The sequence below is a fragment of the Heterocephalus glaber genome, unplaced genomic scaffold, assembly GCF_053883595.1.
Source record: "Heterocephalus glaber isolate CG9 unplaced genomic scaffold, H.glaber_assembly_v1.0 deba00001472, whole genome shotgun sequence".
NCBI classification, from domain to species: domain Eukaryota; kingdom Metazoa; phylum Chordata; class Mammalia; order Rodentia; family Bathyergidae; genus Heterocephalus; species Heterocephalus glaber.
Window position 1 is genome coordinate 24,601,720 of NW_028258315.1, and position 15,569 is coordinate 24,617,288.

Below are 15,569 nucleotides of genomic sequence, written 5' to 3' on the forward strand. Positions count from 1 at the left end.
CTTTCCTCTGTTTAAATGATGACTTTTGGGGGTGGATCTTCCAATGCTGAACCAACACTGCCATCCCTATAACAAAACCACTTTTCTACATCCTGCCAGATCTGACCTCCAATAGTTTGTTTTGTTAAACAAATTTCTATCTATGTTCATACTTTTTTCTTCTATTATCTTTATCCAGTTTTAGGATTAGCACAATGTTGAGTTCCTAAAATGAGAGGAGAAGTATTCCTTGTTTTTTCTGCTTTAATTGTTTGATATAATTTATCAGTTAAAATGTTTATGAGCCTGCTGTTGTCATATAGGTAGGTTTTCAAGCTAGGAATATACTTTCTTTAATAGGTGCTATTCAAATTTTATATTTCCTCCAGAGTTAGTTTCATTAATTTGTCTTCCAAGGTACTTAGAAGTTGTCAAATTTATTTCAAAAAAGATTTTTGTAATATGCTTTCTATATCCTTTTAAATTCTGTAAAATCTGTGGTAATGTCTCCTAGGCCTTGATATTTTAATTTTAAAAATATGTAATTGATATTGTGTAATAGGAAGCAAAGTTCTAGGGGGTGGGGGAGGTGGGGGAGAGGGGAAAGAGGGGGAAAAAAATATGAGAAAAGGGAAAAAATATGAGAAAAGGAAAAAAATGGAAACGGGATCTTCGCAAGTGGGGAGGGGTGGTGGAGGGGGTGAGGGGAGGGCAGGGGAAGGGTAAAAAAAATTGGAACCAAGATACTCATGTAATGGTACAAGATCCCAATGATGTACGTAAATGTATTTTATACCTAAAATAAACGTAATGGTGGAAAAAAATAAAAAGAGTCACTGCTGAGAACATGAGTAGTTTCAGAGTGAAACATTCTTTGATCAGTTATCCATCCAATCCGGTGACCTTTTCATCCCACTTCCCCACACCCAAAGCCTTCTAGTCTTTTTCATTCTTTCCTATAAAAGGACAATCCTGTCTTGCCTCAACCCTGTGAAATTTGCAAATCTTACACAATAGCAACCCTCACCATACTATAACAGTGTATTACTTATCAATAATCTTTCTTAAGAAAAATCTCTCCCCTTCCTAAGTCTAAATTTGTTTCTTGACATAATATTTGGACTAATTTATCTCCTTTGTACACTTTTTATTTCACAAAATTTATGTAGGTATGGAATAAACATTGCACTTTGGGTCTATTCTCACCACTCTTCAGTGTCATGTAAAAGCCAAGTTCATTTACTTATGATGCACACATTTAAATTAGTTGCCTGGTCCTTTAGATTCATGATTTAAATCCTATAAACCCAATAGCTGTAAAGATTGGCTATAGTTAAAAATTAAGAGACAAAAAAAATAAAAGATTGGTTATAGCTGGATGTGGTGATCCACACCTGTAAGGCCAGCTACTTCAGAGGCTGAGGCAAGAGGCCACAAACAAGTTCACGTCCACCTGGGCAACTTAGCAAGACTCTGGCTCAAAATGAAAATGAAAAGGGGTTCGCTCAGTGTTAAACTACTTGCTTAGCAGGAGTGAGGCCTTGGATTAAATCCAAATGAATATACTTATGGGGCAAATAATAAAGTTTTATTGATTTAGTGCTCTCATTTTTTTTAGTCATATTTCTCTGAAATTGAAAATGTCAGTCTAAAAAGGTCTTGTGTTCTCAGGCGGTGTGCCTTAACAATGATCACATACATTTATACAAATAGATGTCCTTTTTAAAGTGAAATCTCATGGAGAAGCAGAAATTTCAGTCAGGTCAAATTTTAGCCATTTTTTACAGAAAATGTCACACCTAAAATAGCTATATATTTACTAAACTCTACAGCTTTGGTTCTCAGTGGAAGCCTTTCTCCATAATGGGAATATCATCAAATTCCAAACTATTAAATTAACAATCAGCTGATATTGCTGAAACTAATATAAAATTAACAAGTAAATAAAGCTAATGACAAGCTTTTATAAATTATTACACTAGTTATATTTCTGAAAATACAAACTATTCATTTTTTCAAATACATATATAAAAAGGAAAAAAATCATAGACAAAGAATGGAAAACGCATCATGTTTGAAAAAATGTGGCATAGAGGAAGACTGAGGGAAATATGTCCCTTGATGCCTTTTCTTTTTTTCTGCCTCTAGCATCTCCACTGAAGGTAAGAACAGAGGCAGCAAGGCAAATACACCCACAGCTCCTAGCACAGCACTTCTTACACTACAGTGTGGGTCCGTAACACCTGGGACCCACCTTAGGATGCAGTGTGTTTAGATCTGGACTGAGTGGACACTGCATTTCTAAACTCCGGAGTGACTTGTTACTGCTGATCCAGGGACCACATTTGGAGTAGCAAGACTGTAGCAGAAAGGAAGCAGTTATACTGAATTACCTCCACAGAAAAATCCTCCCAGATGCAGGCCCCCCCAAAGGAAAACATGCCTATAAAAGACTACTGTCAAGAAAATTGGAGGTGTGCTCAGAAAAATAAGCCAAAAACACAGCATAAGACCCAGCTGAGCAATGACAACGATATCAACGAAGGTATGTATAAAAATTTGCAGCTCTAGTGATAATCAGGAGCTAAATAAGAAATAGCAATAAATATCTAATCAATCAGAAACACAGAAAGACGAACCATAAAAAATGTAATTACATACAGATCCAGCCTCTTTTACATTAGTTATATAGCTGAAAAGCCTTAGCCTATTTATTTTTCAAAATACATATATAAGGTAGAAAATTTTTTCTCTACCATCTTAAGGTCTTTGGCTGAGCCTCAGAGTTAAAGTGACATAGGACAGACTGCAGGAGAAAAGAACACACAATTTAATAAATTTTACATATACATGAGTTCTCACAAGAAAATGAAGACCCAAAGCAGCAGTTCACATTGCGCTTACATGTACATTATTGTGTACATTGTGCTTACGTGTAAATTAGATAAGAGTAGTAAATTATAAAACCAGGATTAAGGGCTTGGGCTAAGGCAGTTGACGGTGGAAAATTACATGCAAGATAGGGGTAGTTTACAGGATTTTTATGAACAGATTTTTCTGCGCCTCCAATTCCCCTTAGTGATCCTTTGAGGTTAACCATTCCCTGTAGAAAGAATTTGTGCGGGCGCGTCGTGCTCCTAGGGACTTAACCGCAGGAAGCGGGTCAGAGTGGGCACGGTAGGAGAACCTAGAAAAGTACCTTAAAGATAGGAAAGATACTGTAGAAAGAAAACATGAGAATGGAAGAATCCCACTCCCAAAGCCAGGTTCAGTAAAAAAGAAAATGGAAGTAACCCTGTTCGATATAAGGCTTTTTCATTTTACACTTTTTCTTTTCATCTTTTAACTGGTTAGGATGGATATTCAGGTTGTGCATTTGTCTGGTCTTCACTCTGGCGATCATAGGTGTGATTCACTCTTTTCCAATGGGAGGGACCAACCATGTTGGCTAAATCTTCCGACACGATCTCTCCGCGGAATTGTCTTGTTGCCTCTCCAGGGACTGTTCCCTTTCCTTTCCTGCGGTATCTGCGTCCTATACACAGCAGGACGAAACCGACAGGCTTGGAGTTGTCCACGTGACTGCCGGCCGCTGGGATCTCACTTCTTCCTTTTCTGCCACTAGTCTAGAATCTAGACTCAAAGGTAAAATTCTGCTCTTCCAGATTTCAAATGAACTCGTAGACGTAACTGAGCAGCGAGGTTTGCCTGCCTGACACTTCAAAACATAGGAGAAAGCAACTTCTTGTAAATAAAGCTAAAGTGTTCAGAATAAGAGGTATTTATTGTGGAAAAGTTATCAAGGAGGCTAAGGAAGCTAGCCTGAATGGGGAGGGGAGCCGAGCTCTGAGGATTTGACCAATGCAAGATTCACTTAGACGTCATCTTTTGCATACAAACCACACTGGAATGAACCAATCAGAGATAGGAAAACTCAAATCTTCATTTGCATGACTTTGTCTACAAATAAGGAGACTCTCAATGCTCAGATAGCATTCTCTCCAACCCATACGAACAGTAATCAGTATGCCTGAGCCAGCTAGGTCAGCTCCCGCCCCGAAGAAGGGCTCGAAGAAGGCGGTGACCAAGGCGCAGAAGAAGGACGGCAAGAAGCGCAAGCGCAGCCGCAAGGAGAGCTACTCCGTCTACGTGTACAAGGTGCTCAAGCAGGTCCACCCCGACACCGGCATCTCGTCCAAGGCCATGGGCATCATGAACTCCTTCGTCAACGACATCTTCGAGCGCATCGCCGGCGAGGCGTCGCGCTTGGCGCATTACAACAAGCGCTCGACCATCACGTCGCGGGAGATCCAGACGGCCGTGCGGCTGCTGCTGCCAGGCGAGCTGGCCAAGCACGCCGTGTCCGAGGGCACCAAGGCCGTCACCAAGTACACCAGCTCCAAGTGAGCGCACGCGCCGCTCTCTGCAACCCAAAGGCTCTTTTCAGAGCCACCCATTTCTTCATAACTGGAGCTGCGCACTGATGAACCCTGTTCCATTAGCGGCACCGCTGGCAAGGCGCTACACCCGTTCCTGTTGCTTGTCCATGGCCCCACAGCAGTCCTCAGTTGCAACTGCTCACTCTCCGAGCTCTTGCTTCCTGCTGCCTGTAAAGTGGGTACCTTTTTAAATATTTTAAGAAGTTTGTTGGATGTTTGCAGAGTTTGATAAAGTTAGTAGTCCATAGAGTTACCTGTCTTTGGTAAGAGTTAATGTTCACCTGAAAGTTCTCTGAAAACTTGTTTCCATGTGAGGTTGGAGTGGAGTGTCTAACGTCATCCCTTTCTGTTCTAAGGGCTTAGATTTACTGCTAATCCCATAAACTTGCACAGGAGTTAGGTTGGGGCTGGGGGTGTGTCTAGGGCCTAAATAGACATTTTACTACTTCAGTGACCTCTTTTCATAAGTAGATGTGCAAGTGTTCTCAGTATTCATGACTTCAGTTTCCAAGCCTATGAGAATATAAGGATTGACTCAGCCTCCAATTTATTCTTGTTACTTGCAAGTTCCTATCCTACCCTGAGCCCTTCCTATCTTTTGTTCTCCAGTTAATCTTAACAATTTAAAAAAATTAGCAATCCTGGGAATGAAAACAAAGTATGGACCTAGGCAGATCAGTCTTTGTGGAAGTGGATTTGGGAGTGTTTGGAATAGAACCCAGGGCCTTGCTACATGTGTTCTACCGCTAATCCACACTTATTCTGGGTGTAGCTGTTTAGTGTTCATGTGCTGGACACGGTTCTGGAAGTTTGCTTTGCTAGAAACAGACTATGGAAGTTTTTCTCCCTCATTTCTCCAGTCCCTTCAGGGTAGAGGCTTTTGGGGAAAAGAAAGATAAAGGTTTGGTTAGAGGCTCCCAATCCCTAACTGGAAATACTAAACTTACCCAGAAATAATGGATCCTTGAGAAGTACTTATAGCCAGACTTCCCAACAGTTTATATAAACTTTTATTCTCTCAACAAGGTAAAGTAAAAGCAAAAATGAAACAAGTTTTTATGTTAAAGTTACCAAATTCCAACTGCATTTCAAGTTTACCTACTCACTTTTATTTTAGTCTGAGATACACTGAAAGTTCCTAGTCCATACTGAACCTACTTTCCTTTCCAGAGTCACGGTGGTCATTTTAAAAGCACATCTGATCATGTATGTACCCATGTTCTGATCCTTTCTATGATTCTTGGCATAAAATCACAAAATGAATCTATGGGCTCAAACTGCAAAGTTTGAGCTTCCTCTGACTCTGCAACTCAAACAATGTTTTTTTTCTTTTTGATTTTTGGATTTTGTTTTGCTTTGTTTTTTCTATATTTTTGTTTGTTCACCTTTTTCCAGTTTTTGGAATTACTTATGACCCCTCTGGGCTATGGGCCCTGCAATTTTTCTCAGCTGAAACGCCTCTGGTTCAACACCCCTCCCCCAACACACACACACACACACACACACACACACACACACACACACAGAGTTTACTGATCAAGTCCAAGCTCAGCTAATTCATCATGTTGTAGAAACTAGTCTCCACTGTTAAAAGGTTTGCATAGCCCCAGAAAACCTCCAAACCATTCATTAATAAAGTTCATAGAACCCTAGAGATTGGTGTAGTTGAATCAAGATAAGATCCCTAAATCTGGGAGGAACTCTGCCTCCTCCAGAGCACAAGACAGGGAACAAGGGGTTAACTAAGCAAAATCAAAATTGTATTAGAGAGGAAAAAAAACAAGAAATGACATTTGATTAGGCACCTGTACTGTCTCATACAAGGACATTCTGGACAGGCAAAATGAGTATCTAGGAGGCTGAAGGTCAACAATTATTCGCTCATATTCTAGTGGCAAGCACTGAATTATGTAGAAGGATATAGCACAGTGATTCTTAAACTGGAGCGTACATAAGAATCACCTGGAAGGCTTGTTAAAGAACCATGCTGGTCCCAATCAGAACATTTCTGTTGCATTAGGTCTAGGATAAAAGCCAGAAATTTACCTTACTAAAATAAAAAGTTACCATGAGACACAAGCCTAATAAGGCTTCCCCATCCATATGTTGCTTTCCTTGTGTTAAAGATGAAGTTATAAGATCGTGAAAGGCATATATGCCAAACAAGAAGATTAGATTTATTCTGTAGGCCATACAAAATGGAACGCTTCTGAGCAGGGACTGACATGATTAGCTTGCTTTTGATGGTAGGAGACCAGACAGATTGGAGGAAAATGTCACTGAAAAGTGATAAAAAAAAAAATTCAAGCTAAAGACACAGTAGCAGTAACAGGGTCAGAGAATACAAATAAATAAATAAATAAATAAATAAATAAATAAATAAATAAATAAATAAAATCAGAAGTTTCCATTCAGGATTTTGCAAATTGTTAGTTATAGTGCCTCTGTGCCAGATCTCAGGCACAGCAATGAGCAGAGTTAGCTGTCCTGGCGCTAAAATATCCTAGTGAGAGAAGAGAGACAATAAACAAGTTGACATCTCAGCAGAGTAATTTCAAGTCGAGAGTTCTGGATGCTGTGAAGAAATAAAGCCAAATGGCATGATACAGACTAGGTGATTCTGTAAAGAAAGCAACCAAAAATTGAAGAAATAAAGATTCCAGGACAAGGTAAGTATTGGTACAAAAAAAAAAACTACAGAAAGGAGTTTGTGCTAAAGAAATAGGCTTGTGTGCTAAGATACTAGAGACAATAAAGTATTAAACTATGAGGCTGAAGGTTAAATATGTGACTGAATGTGGTACATTATATGCCACAAGCTATAAACAGGTTATTCATACCACAGTACAGGGATTTTTAAGCACCTTTTAAATTGTAATGTGGACAATGGCTTTTATGAGGTTAAAAAGTAAAAAGAAGCAAGGAAAAAAAAAAGTTACAGTAAATAATCGTGGTGAAATTATTAGAACTGGGAAGGAGAGAGTCAAGAGAATTTACTGATGAATTGGGTTTATGTGAAGAAACAAATAGCTAGCATTTATTGGGCCCTTACCATACTAAAGATAGTAGTTTGGGCTGGGGATTTAGCTCAGTAGTTATGCTGCCTGTCTTGCAAGCACAAGGACCCGAGTTCGATCCCCGGTAATAAAAAAAAAAAAAAAGATAGTGGTTTAGTCAATTTTGTGCTGCTATTATAGAACAGCAGTGACTGGGCCATTGATAATGAAACAAAAGCTATTTCTCATGGGTGTAGAGGCTGGCAAGACCAAGGAGCTGTTGTCTGGCAAAGTCCTTGTTGCATCATCCTGCGGCAGATGGGCAAAGGGTAAGAGAGAAAAAGGGGCAGAACTCTGCCTGAAAAGGGAGTTATCCTATGTAATGAATATTGGAAAAATAGCGGTTACCAACATGCTACAGACTGCCAAGGTTAGGGAAAAAAAGCTACAGTTCTGAAACCTTAACAACACAACTGCATGGTTCAAATGCCCCTTTTTTCTAGGTAATTCTATTGTTATGAGAAATAAGAGTTACAGAAATACTAATAGCCAAAATACAGACAGTATCATGTGACATGCACTGGTCAAAATACTTAGCAAATAATTCTATTCAGTACCAAACCTGTAAGGTATTCACTGCTATCACAAGCATCCCTCAGTTCAAGGCTTCCTAAAACCTCAAAGGGATATGAGGAATGTTTCCTATCAATCTAACTTATGGGGCTGGGAATGTAGCTCAGTGGTGCAGTGTCTGCCTGGCAAGTAGGAGTCCCCGACTTTGTTTCCTGGTAAAAACTTAACATATGACTTGCATAATGACCAACTACTTAATATATAGACTTTATTAAATAAAGTGGCCAAATGGAAGACAAATCCAAAGGATCAAGATAAAATTCACCTTTCTTATAAGACAAAATAAAATCCCTGTTGTTTCTTATTTTGTATTCCTCATTCTTGTAAGATTCAATTCAGAGCCTCAAACTTGAGAATCAATCCTTCTTCAGAATGGAGGCTTTCTTCTGTTCTGCAATCTAAAATATAAAGAGGTGACCAATTCGAGAATATATAGGTCTGTTGACAGCACTCAGTGAATGGTGACAAAACTAACTTACATATTCAAGTTGTTCTCCACTGTTGTAATGTCTGCCCTTTTTTCTATATCCGTAAATTCTGGGTTTCTAGATCTCAGCTCTAAGTACCAGATTCGAGGATGACAGAAAAGGAAGGTAAGCCTCAAAGGATAAATAACCCTATGAAATGCTTTATGTCCATGTGTATTTTTAAATAAATTCTTTTCAAAGGACTTTTTCATCCATATATTAAGAACTACTCTCCACAGGGAAAACAGAATACTGTGAAATACCCAAGTAACACTGCCTAAGATACGGGAAAATGCATCCTTTGATTTTTTAAAGTATGCTGAATACAGTTCTGGGTTCTTCCCACAATACAACACAGTGCAAGAAATAACAGTTAAGGAGGATCATTTAACATCACCTTTCCTTAAAATGTTACAGGTCAAGGTAAGGGCTGCCAGGCAAGTTGAAAAAAACAGTATCTTGTATGATAAAGTTAAACTGCTATATCAAAGGCTTTGAAAGGTTTTGAAAACATCTACTTTTCTAGTGGAAAAGATTTATTGTGATTATTCCAATTCTGCAAAGCACCTCTTGCAATCAATCAGGAAACTTTGGTTCCTTCCAATTCGGTCTTGTATGTCTGATGCTTTGTTTACAACACCTTAACTGATAAGAGGAAAGAGACAAGGTTAAGTCCAGATCTGAGTGACTTTCATTCCTCAGAGTAACTGGGAAGAATTTAGTCACATGCTATTAAAAAAGATCAGGAAATGCTGCTTCTGGCTCAAGTTACCTGTCCTGTCATGATTTTTATAATATATATTTTAATTGTGTTTACACACTAATCCCAGGAATTCAGACTAAAACCCATTACAGTAATAGGACGTAGTGACATTCCTGGATAAACGAATAAAAGCTGCCATTGATTTAAGAATCTGACTAGACCACTTGTAAACACTCGTTTCCTGATACTGAAAAAGTGGTGAGCTTTGAATTAAAACGGAGGTTTCTTACACCCATTCCAACATGTAGCCCAGCATGTAACCACAGCAATTCAACATTAGCTAAATTTACAAAGTTCTTACTGATTCCTAAAATAAACATAGCTACAGATGGAAGTTGCAGCTCAAAGTCAAAAGCAATACACAGCAAACCTTTACACCTGACAGTTCAGGACACGTTTAAAACCTTGAGTTAGCGCATAGAACCTACAGAGGGCCCGCCTCCATCCCATTTCAGCACCACCCTACTTGTTTCCCTCACCCAAGGCCTTTAGCGAAAGGTAACTAAAATCTACGTAAAGAAAAAAAAAAAAAATCAAGCATACTCTTTAGAGTGAAACAGGTAGTTGGTCCTGAAAAGGACCTTTTGATTTGAATAGAAAATAGACGCTTTACTTAGGTGTCTCAGGCGACCTAGCCTCAGCCGCCGAAGCCGTAGAGCGTGCGTCCCTGGCGCTTGAGCGCGTAGACCACGTCCATAGCCGTGACCGTCTTGCGCTTGGCGTGCTCCGTGTAGGTGACGGCGTCGCGGATCACGTTCTCCAGGAAGACTTTTAGCACCCCGCGCGTCTCCTCGTAGATGAGGCCAGAAATGCGCTTGACACCACCGCGGCGGGCTAGGCGGCGGATGGCGGGCTTGGTGATGCCCTGGATGTTGTCGCGCAGCACCTTGCGATGGCGCTTGGCGCCACCTTTACCGAGGCCCTTGCCTCCCTTACCGCGTCCAGACATAGCAAAAGAGACGCTGAGCAAGAAGCACAAGGCTTTTAGGCCGATCGCTCAGAACTTTTATAATAAGATGGCGGACCTGTTTGGAAACTTGAAACGCAGGGGCGGGAACTGTGCTTTCAACCCTTCTGCGTATTTTTTTCCTGCTCAGACTGGAGGAGAGGGGAGGAGCCTGAAGCAACTGCAGAGCCGGAAGGAACTGGTGACAGGCCAATTCCTATGCTTTCCACAAAGGAGATTGACACTGCGGTGGCACCTCAGAATTCGCAATTATGAAACAAGTGCTGTAATCCCGTATTACACGCTTTAAATATAGTTTTAGGCAACTCATGTCTTTATTGTTTAAGAATCCAAGGTTATTTTATTGATTCACGTATGTGCAGTTACCTCAGCAGGGTTCGTTAGCAAGCAAGCCTAGTGAGGGGACTAAAGTATGTGAAGGTTACAGAATTAGAGGTGAAGCAGGTTAAAAGCATTGAGGGCTGCATTGAAGATTTATAAATGGGGCTATCCCGAAGGCAAGAGATCCTAGTTCTGGGAATTCAAGCTTTATGGCTTGATTGTATCCTTAATCAAGCACAGCTCTATGCCTATCACTACATGCTATCTCCCCAACCAGCCAGCATCATAGCAACCAGCCAAGACCATGCTCCACACACCCGCTGTGTGACCGTGGGTAAGCTATATACTCACTTTATATGTATGATGTTATTTTAGAACAATACCGAAATTACAATTTAATAACAGCCAAACATTATTACCTTGTATTATACCGTTGTGGCTGCTCTCATCTTCCAGCAAGGTTCACTTCTTCAAAGTAATGATCGGAAGAGAGAATCCTCATTTGCTAAACTTAGTTGTAAAACTCCTCAAAATGATAAATACTTAACTCATTGTTACATCACTGAGGAGTCCCCGTACTTTGGACAGAAGGCTGGGCTTCTCCATGATCTGTGGAAAAGACCAACTTCATCACAACTGTCCCTCAGATTTATATTGCATGTAAACATTGAAGAATATGTTTTTAACCTAGGATATATAGACAGGATTCAAGGGATGTGGAATCCAGATAGAAAAATATTTTTGATCTTTATTTTTCCAACCTCCAACCACACCTTAACATTTCTACAAAATATAAATTCAGATAACAGTATTAAGTGATATTACATATGCTATTATTCATACAGCATTTCAGTTGTCAGTATCTCATATTATTTAAACATTGCTTTCTCAGTTATTTCTTAGATCCATAGATCTATTACTTAATATATTAATGAGGGAGCATATAATTAGGTTAATATTTTACCAATTTTGACTGTGAAAATATTTTGATGCTATGTTTATATTGTTTCCCTTTGTAATTCCATGTTTTTTACATCAAGTATTTAAAAACATTCTAGAAAGGGGCCCAAAAGCTTTATTAAATGTACAAACAAATGCATGGCACCCGAAGTGGTGAGAAAGTCTTCTACAGAATCCTGAGACAATTGAAAGATTCTGGGATTCATAAATGTGCAGAGGAGCATTAAGAAATTCTATGAATTTTGGGGATGAAAATCATGTTAGTAACAATAATCTAATGGAGATACGTAAGGATAAATGACACTGGTTTTCTTCACTGATAAAGGGTAAAAACATTATGGAATTTTCTTGGAAAAATAGCCTCAATTTTTACTGAACCCTTAGGAATGAAGGTAAAATGTCCTAGGGATTAAAAACAGTCTCCAACAATAGATTATATCTTTAAGGTCATGGACAAATAGCCTCTTGATATACTTAAGTATATCTCTGGAATTAGTTTAGAAGTTCATGGTTAATAATAAATGGTGTTCTTTCTGAGTACAGGTTCTTTTGTGGCCAGAATTCTATGTTTCTCCAAAATGTGAAGGTGAGCAAAAGTCCTACTGAAGGTAAAAGCAAGTGGACGTTTTCCCATGAGTTGTGACCTTTACCCACATTCTTCTTTGCCCCATAATTATGCAGCCCATGAAATCTGTTTGCCTTGCAAAGCATTCCAGATCAAGAGGCACTCTCAAATAACAAACAGGAGTTGGACCAGTGACTACAAATTCAAAAGGCCTGATCATGAGAATAGAAGGCCCCTAACCTCCTCATTCCCTTTACCTTACCTTTACTCTGTAAGAGAGCTGCTTTTGGCACTTGGGAGCCAATGGCCCCTTCTCAGGTCATGATGGCTATTAGATCAATGTAGGAACTCAAATCAAGGAAAGAGCTCATCCACGGTGAGATGGGAAATGGTATAATGACCAAACTGCTACCTTCACTAACTATATTTGCATGGTGGGAGAATACTTAAAGGTAAAATTATGTCCAAAACCACATTCCAAGACTTCTGCTGTTTCCAGCAGAAAAGCCGCAAGTGAAAAAAACGGGGGGGGGGGGGGGGTGGAGACAGGGCACAAGGCCTCCAAGAACAGGGCTTTCCAGCATACCACATTCATCATCACATCAAAGCCATGAAATCAACCCAAGGAGGCCTTTCTCTAGCCACGCTCAAAGCACTAGGAACCTTGAAAAGAGAATAACCTTGTCAGGCTGGGACATGAGGAATCATACTCAAAGGATACCTCGCCTCTCCCTTCAAGCTTAAATCAGGACTTGCAGCTAAGATCAAGAGCAAGAGGGAGGGCTCAGTCAAGAACCTCAGGAAGGTGATGGGCTGGCTCATGGCGACAGCTAGAAATGATAGGACCCTAAAGGCCCCAACTGCTGGGACTGAGGTGGGTAGAACACCAAAAAGACTACGGCATAAATAGACTAGGAACAGAAGGCCAAAGCTCCCAGAAACAAAGTAATCAAACCCAAACCAGTCCAGCTCACCGGAAGCAGCGCTAAAATAGAAAGGACATTCAGAATTAAAATTCACTAATTAAACACCAATACTTTCACAAGAATGGGGATTTTCTTCGTTTGCGAAATACCTTCCTTTTCCAACACTACTGCAGTGCTACACACCTTTTACAAACACGTAGTTGGCTCTGAAAAGAGCCTTTGGGTTCAGTTGAGCACTGCTAAGGAAAAAAAAGTTATGCCCTCTCCCCACGGATGCGGCGCGCTAGCTGGATGTCCTTGGGCATGATGGTGACCCGCTTGGCGTGGATGGCGCACAGGTTGGTGTCCTCGAACAACCCCACCAGGTAGGCCTCGGACGCCTCCTGCAGCGCCATGACGGCAGAGCTCTGGAAGCGCAGGTCGGTCTTGAAGTCCTGCGCGATCTCGCGCACCAGGCGCTGGAACGGCAGCTTTCGGATCAGCAGCTCGGTGGACTTCTGGTAGCGGCGGATCTCGCGCAGCGCCACAGTGCCGGGCCGATAGCGGTGCGGCTTCTTCACGCCGCCGGTGGCCGGCGCGCTCTTGCGAGCAGCCTTAGTGGCCAGCTGCTTCCGCGGGGCCTTGCCGCCTGTGGACTTGCGAGCGGTTTGCTTAGTGCGAGCCATTACAAACGCGACAAAACAAGAAAGTACTAACAAAATGGAGACCGACGACGAGCTAGCTGTGTGTGTGTGTGTGTGTGTGTGTGTGTGTGTGTGTAAAAAGTCTCGTTCTGATTGGACCGACGAGCTTGTGTGTGTGTGTGTGTGTGTGTGTGTGTGTGTATAAAAAGAGTCTCGTTCTGATTGGACCAGGCAGTTGTTACCTTGAAGCTCGAAACACAAGCATTGGTTGGGACGTTTGCTTCCGAATCATTTAAACCTCGCTTGCACTTAAACCAAAAATTAACATATTTCTCTTAACCTTTAATTCCTGTTTTCTAACCTCTCTCGCTTGTAGCGTCCTTCTCTTTTATTTCAGATATTCCTTCACTGAGCTTCGGAGAATTTTACCTAGACATTAGAATGATATAGACGGCTTACAAAATACAATTTTTAAATTTTGGCGCCAAAACTGGCTTTACTTTCATTCTCTTTTTGAAAACGCGCAAAATGTGATTGGCCAAGTGATATTTTTAACCCCCATTTTTGAAGAAACCATAACATTACATTAAAAATAGACTTGTAAACTAGTAATTCTTAAGCATGTTAAAGTGCTATATTAACTGTAAATGAACAGCAGATGTTAAACTACATAAACACTTTAAACTATAGCTTTCTCATATAAATACAAAACATTAACACATATTTGTGTAAACGTACTGAAAACTATGCCCAGACAAAATATATGTCCTCTCAAGGTCAGGTTGGACATCGCTGCCTAGCAGCCAACCTGACTGTTAAGAAACATGATTTTGTATTTTCATTTACGACTGAGGACCAGGATCAGTAAATGGAGAACGGCTTATTAAACGCATTTACAAAAACACTAAGTACACAGGGGCACACTAACATGCAGAATTCCCTTTCTAAAGCATTTTGTGATTACTCCATTAGTTGCAAACTTTCACCCCAGTAGGTCACTAACTACATTTGCATTTCAGCGACCATTGTTTCTCCCTATTATCGGATCCTACAGATTTTCCACTACCGAAGCAAGGCTGCACAAATTACCTCTAATTCCCAGGTAAAAACGACCTGGAGTTAAAAATTACACTCTTGCAATAACTTTTCTGCTTCTGAATTGTACTTCGAAGCTGAGAAATTACAAAAAAATCACCTATGTCAGCATGGGAAATGTGTGCCCTCTTAATGAATATGTGGGTGGCTCTGAAAAGAGCCTTTGTTTTCTGGAAATAGGAATCACTGTAGTTTCTAATCACTTCACTTGCCCTTGGCCTTGTGGTGGCTCTCGGTCTTCTTGGGCAGCAGCACGGCCTGGATGTTGGGCAGCACGCCACCCTGCGCGATCGTCACCTTGCCCAGCAGCTTGTTGAGCTCCTCGTCGTTGCGGATGGCCAGCTGCAGGTGGCGCGGGATGATGCGCGTCTTCTTGTTGTCGCGCGCAGCATTGCCCGCCAGCTCCAGGATCTCGGCCGTCAGATACTCGAGCACGGCAGCCAGGTACACCGGGGCGCCGGCGCCCACGCGCTCGGCGTAGTTGCCCTTGCGGAGCAGACGGTGCACGCGGCCCACGGGGAACTGCAGCCCCGCGCGAGAGGAGCGCGTCTTGGCCTTGGCGCGAGCCTTGCCGCCTTGCTTGCCGCGACCTGACATTAACAAATGTAATCCTACACAACTAGGGAAAGAAAAAAGCAATATGATACTTTCCACACCAAATGACGAGTAATTATACTTCCAGTATGGATTGTAAATTCCGTTCTTTGATTTGCTAAAACAAACTCTAGGAGTGAGCCAATTGCAAAAGAGAACTCCAAAGCACATGATTTGCATATGACGTAATACCCACGACAAACCCTCCAATCAGAGCCTGAATTTTGAAACACCATATTTG

General features: G+C 41.0%; 4 protein-coding genes across 5 annotated transcripts; 1 reads left to right on the forward strand and 3 right to left on the reverse strand.

Moving 5' to 3' along the window:
• The first annotated feature begins 3,959 nt into the window (after positions 1 to 3,959).
• LOC101699198 (histone H2B type 1-C/E/F/G/I-like) lies at positions 3,960 to 4,468 on the forward strand. The gene has a single exon (XM_004847537.4). It carries the CDS (start codon positions 4,006 to 4,008, stop codon positions 4,384 to 4,386), a length of 381 nt encoding a protein of 126 aa, XP_004847594.1. The 5' UTR covers positions 3,960 to 4,005; the 3' UTR covers positions 4,387 to 4,468.
• Positions 4,469 to 8,241: 3,773 nt separating this feature from the next.
• On the reverse strand, positions 8,242 to 10,298 carry LOC101699549 (histone H4). Of its 2 annotated transcripts, none has more exons than XM_004847539.4 (2): positions 9,891 to 10,298; positions 8,242 to 8,445 (listed from the first exon to the last, which is right to left on the reverse strand). In XM_004847539.4, exon 1 carries the CDS (start codon positions 10,224 to 10,226, stop codon positions 9,915 to 9,917), a length of 312 nt encoding a protein of 103 aa, XP_004847596.1. In that variant the 5' UTR covers positions 10,227 to 10,298; the 3' UTR covers positions 8,242 to 8,445; positions 9,891 to 9,914. The 2 variants fall into 2 exon arrangements, with proteins under 2 accessions (XP_004847596.1, XP_004847597.1); XM_004847540.4 differs by lacking the exon at positions 8,242 to 8,445 and adding an exon at positions 8,454 to 9,159.
• A 179-nt stretch (positions 10,299 to 10,477) lies between these two features.
• LOC106007632 (histone H3) lies at positions 10,478 to 14,707 on the reverse strand. Its single transcript, XM_021260498.2, has one exon. It carries the CDS (start codon positions 13,679 to 13,681, stop codon positions 13,271 to 13,273), a length of 411 nt encoding a protein of 136 aa, XP_021116157.1. The 5' UTR covers positions 13,682 to 14,707; the 3' UTR covers positions 10,478 to 13,270.
• Positions 14,708 to 14,896: 189 nt separating this feature from the next.
• On the reverse strand, positions 14,897 to 15,331 carry LOC101700399 (histone H2A type 1). Its single transcript, XM_004847541.3, has one exon. It carries the CDS (start codon positions 15,329 to 15,331, stop codon positions 14,939 to 14,941), a length of 393 nt encoding a protein of 130 aa, XP_004847598.1. The 3' UTR covers positions 14,897 to 14,938.
• Between the last annotated feature and the right edge of the window lie 238 nt (positions 15,332 to 15,569).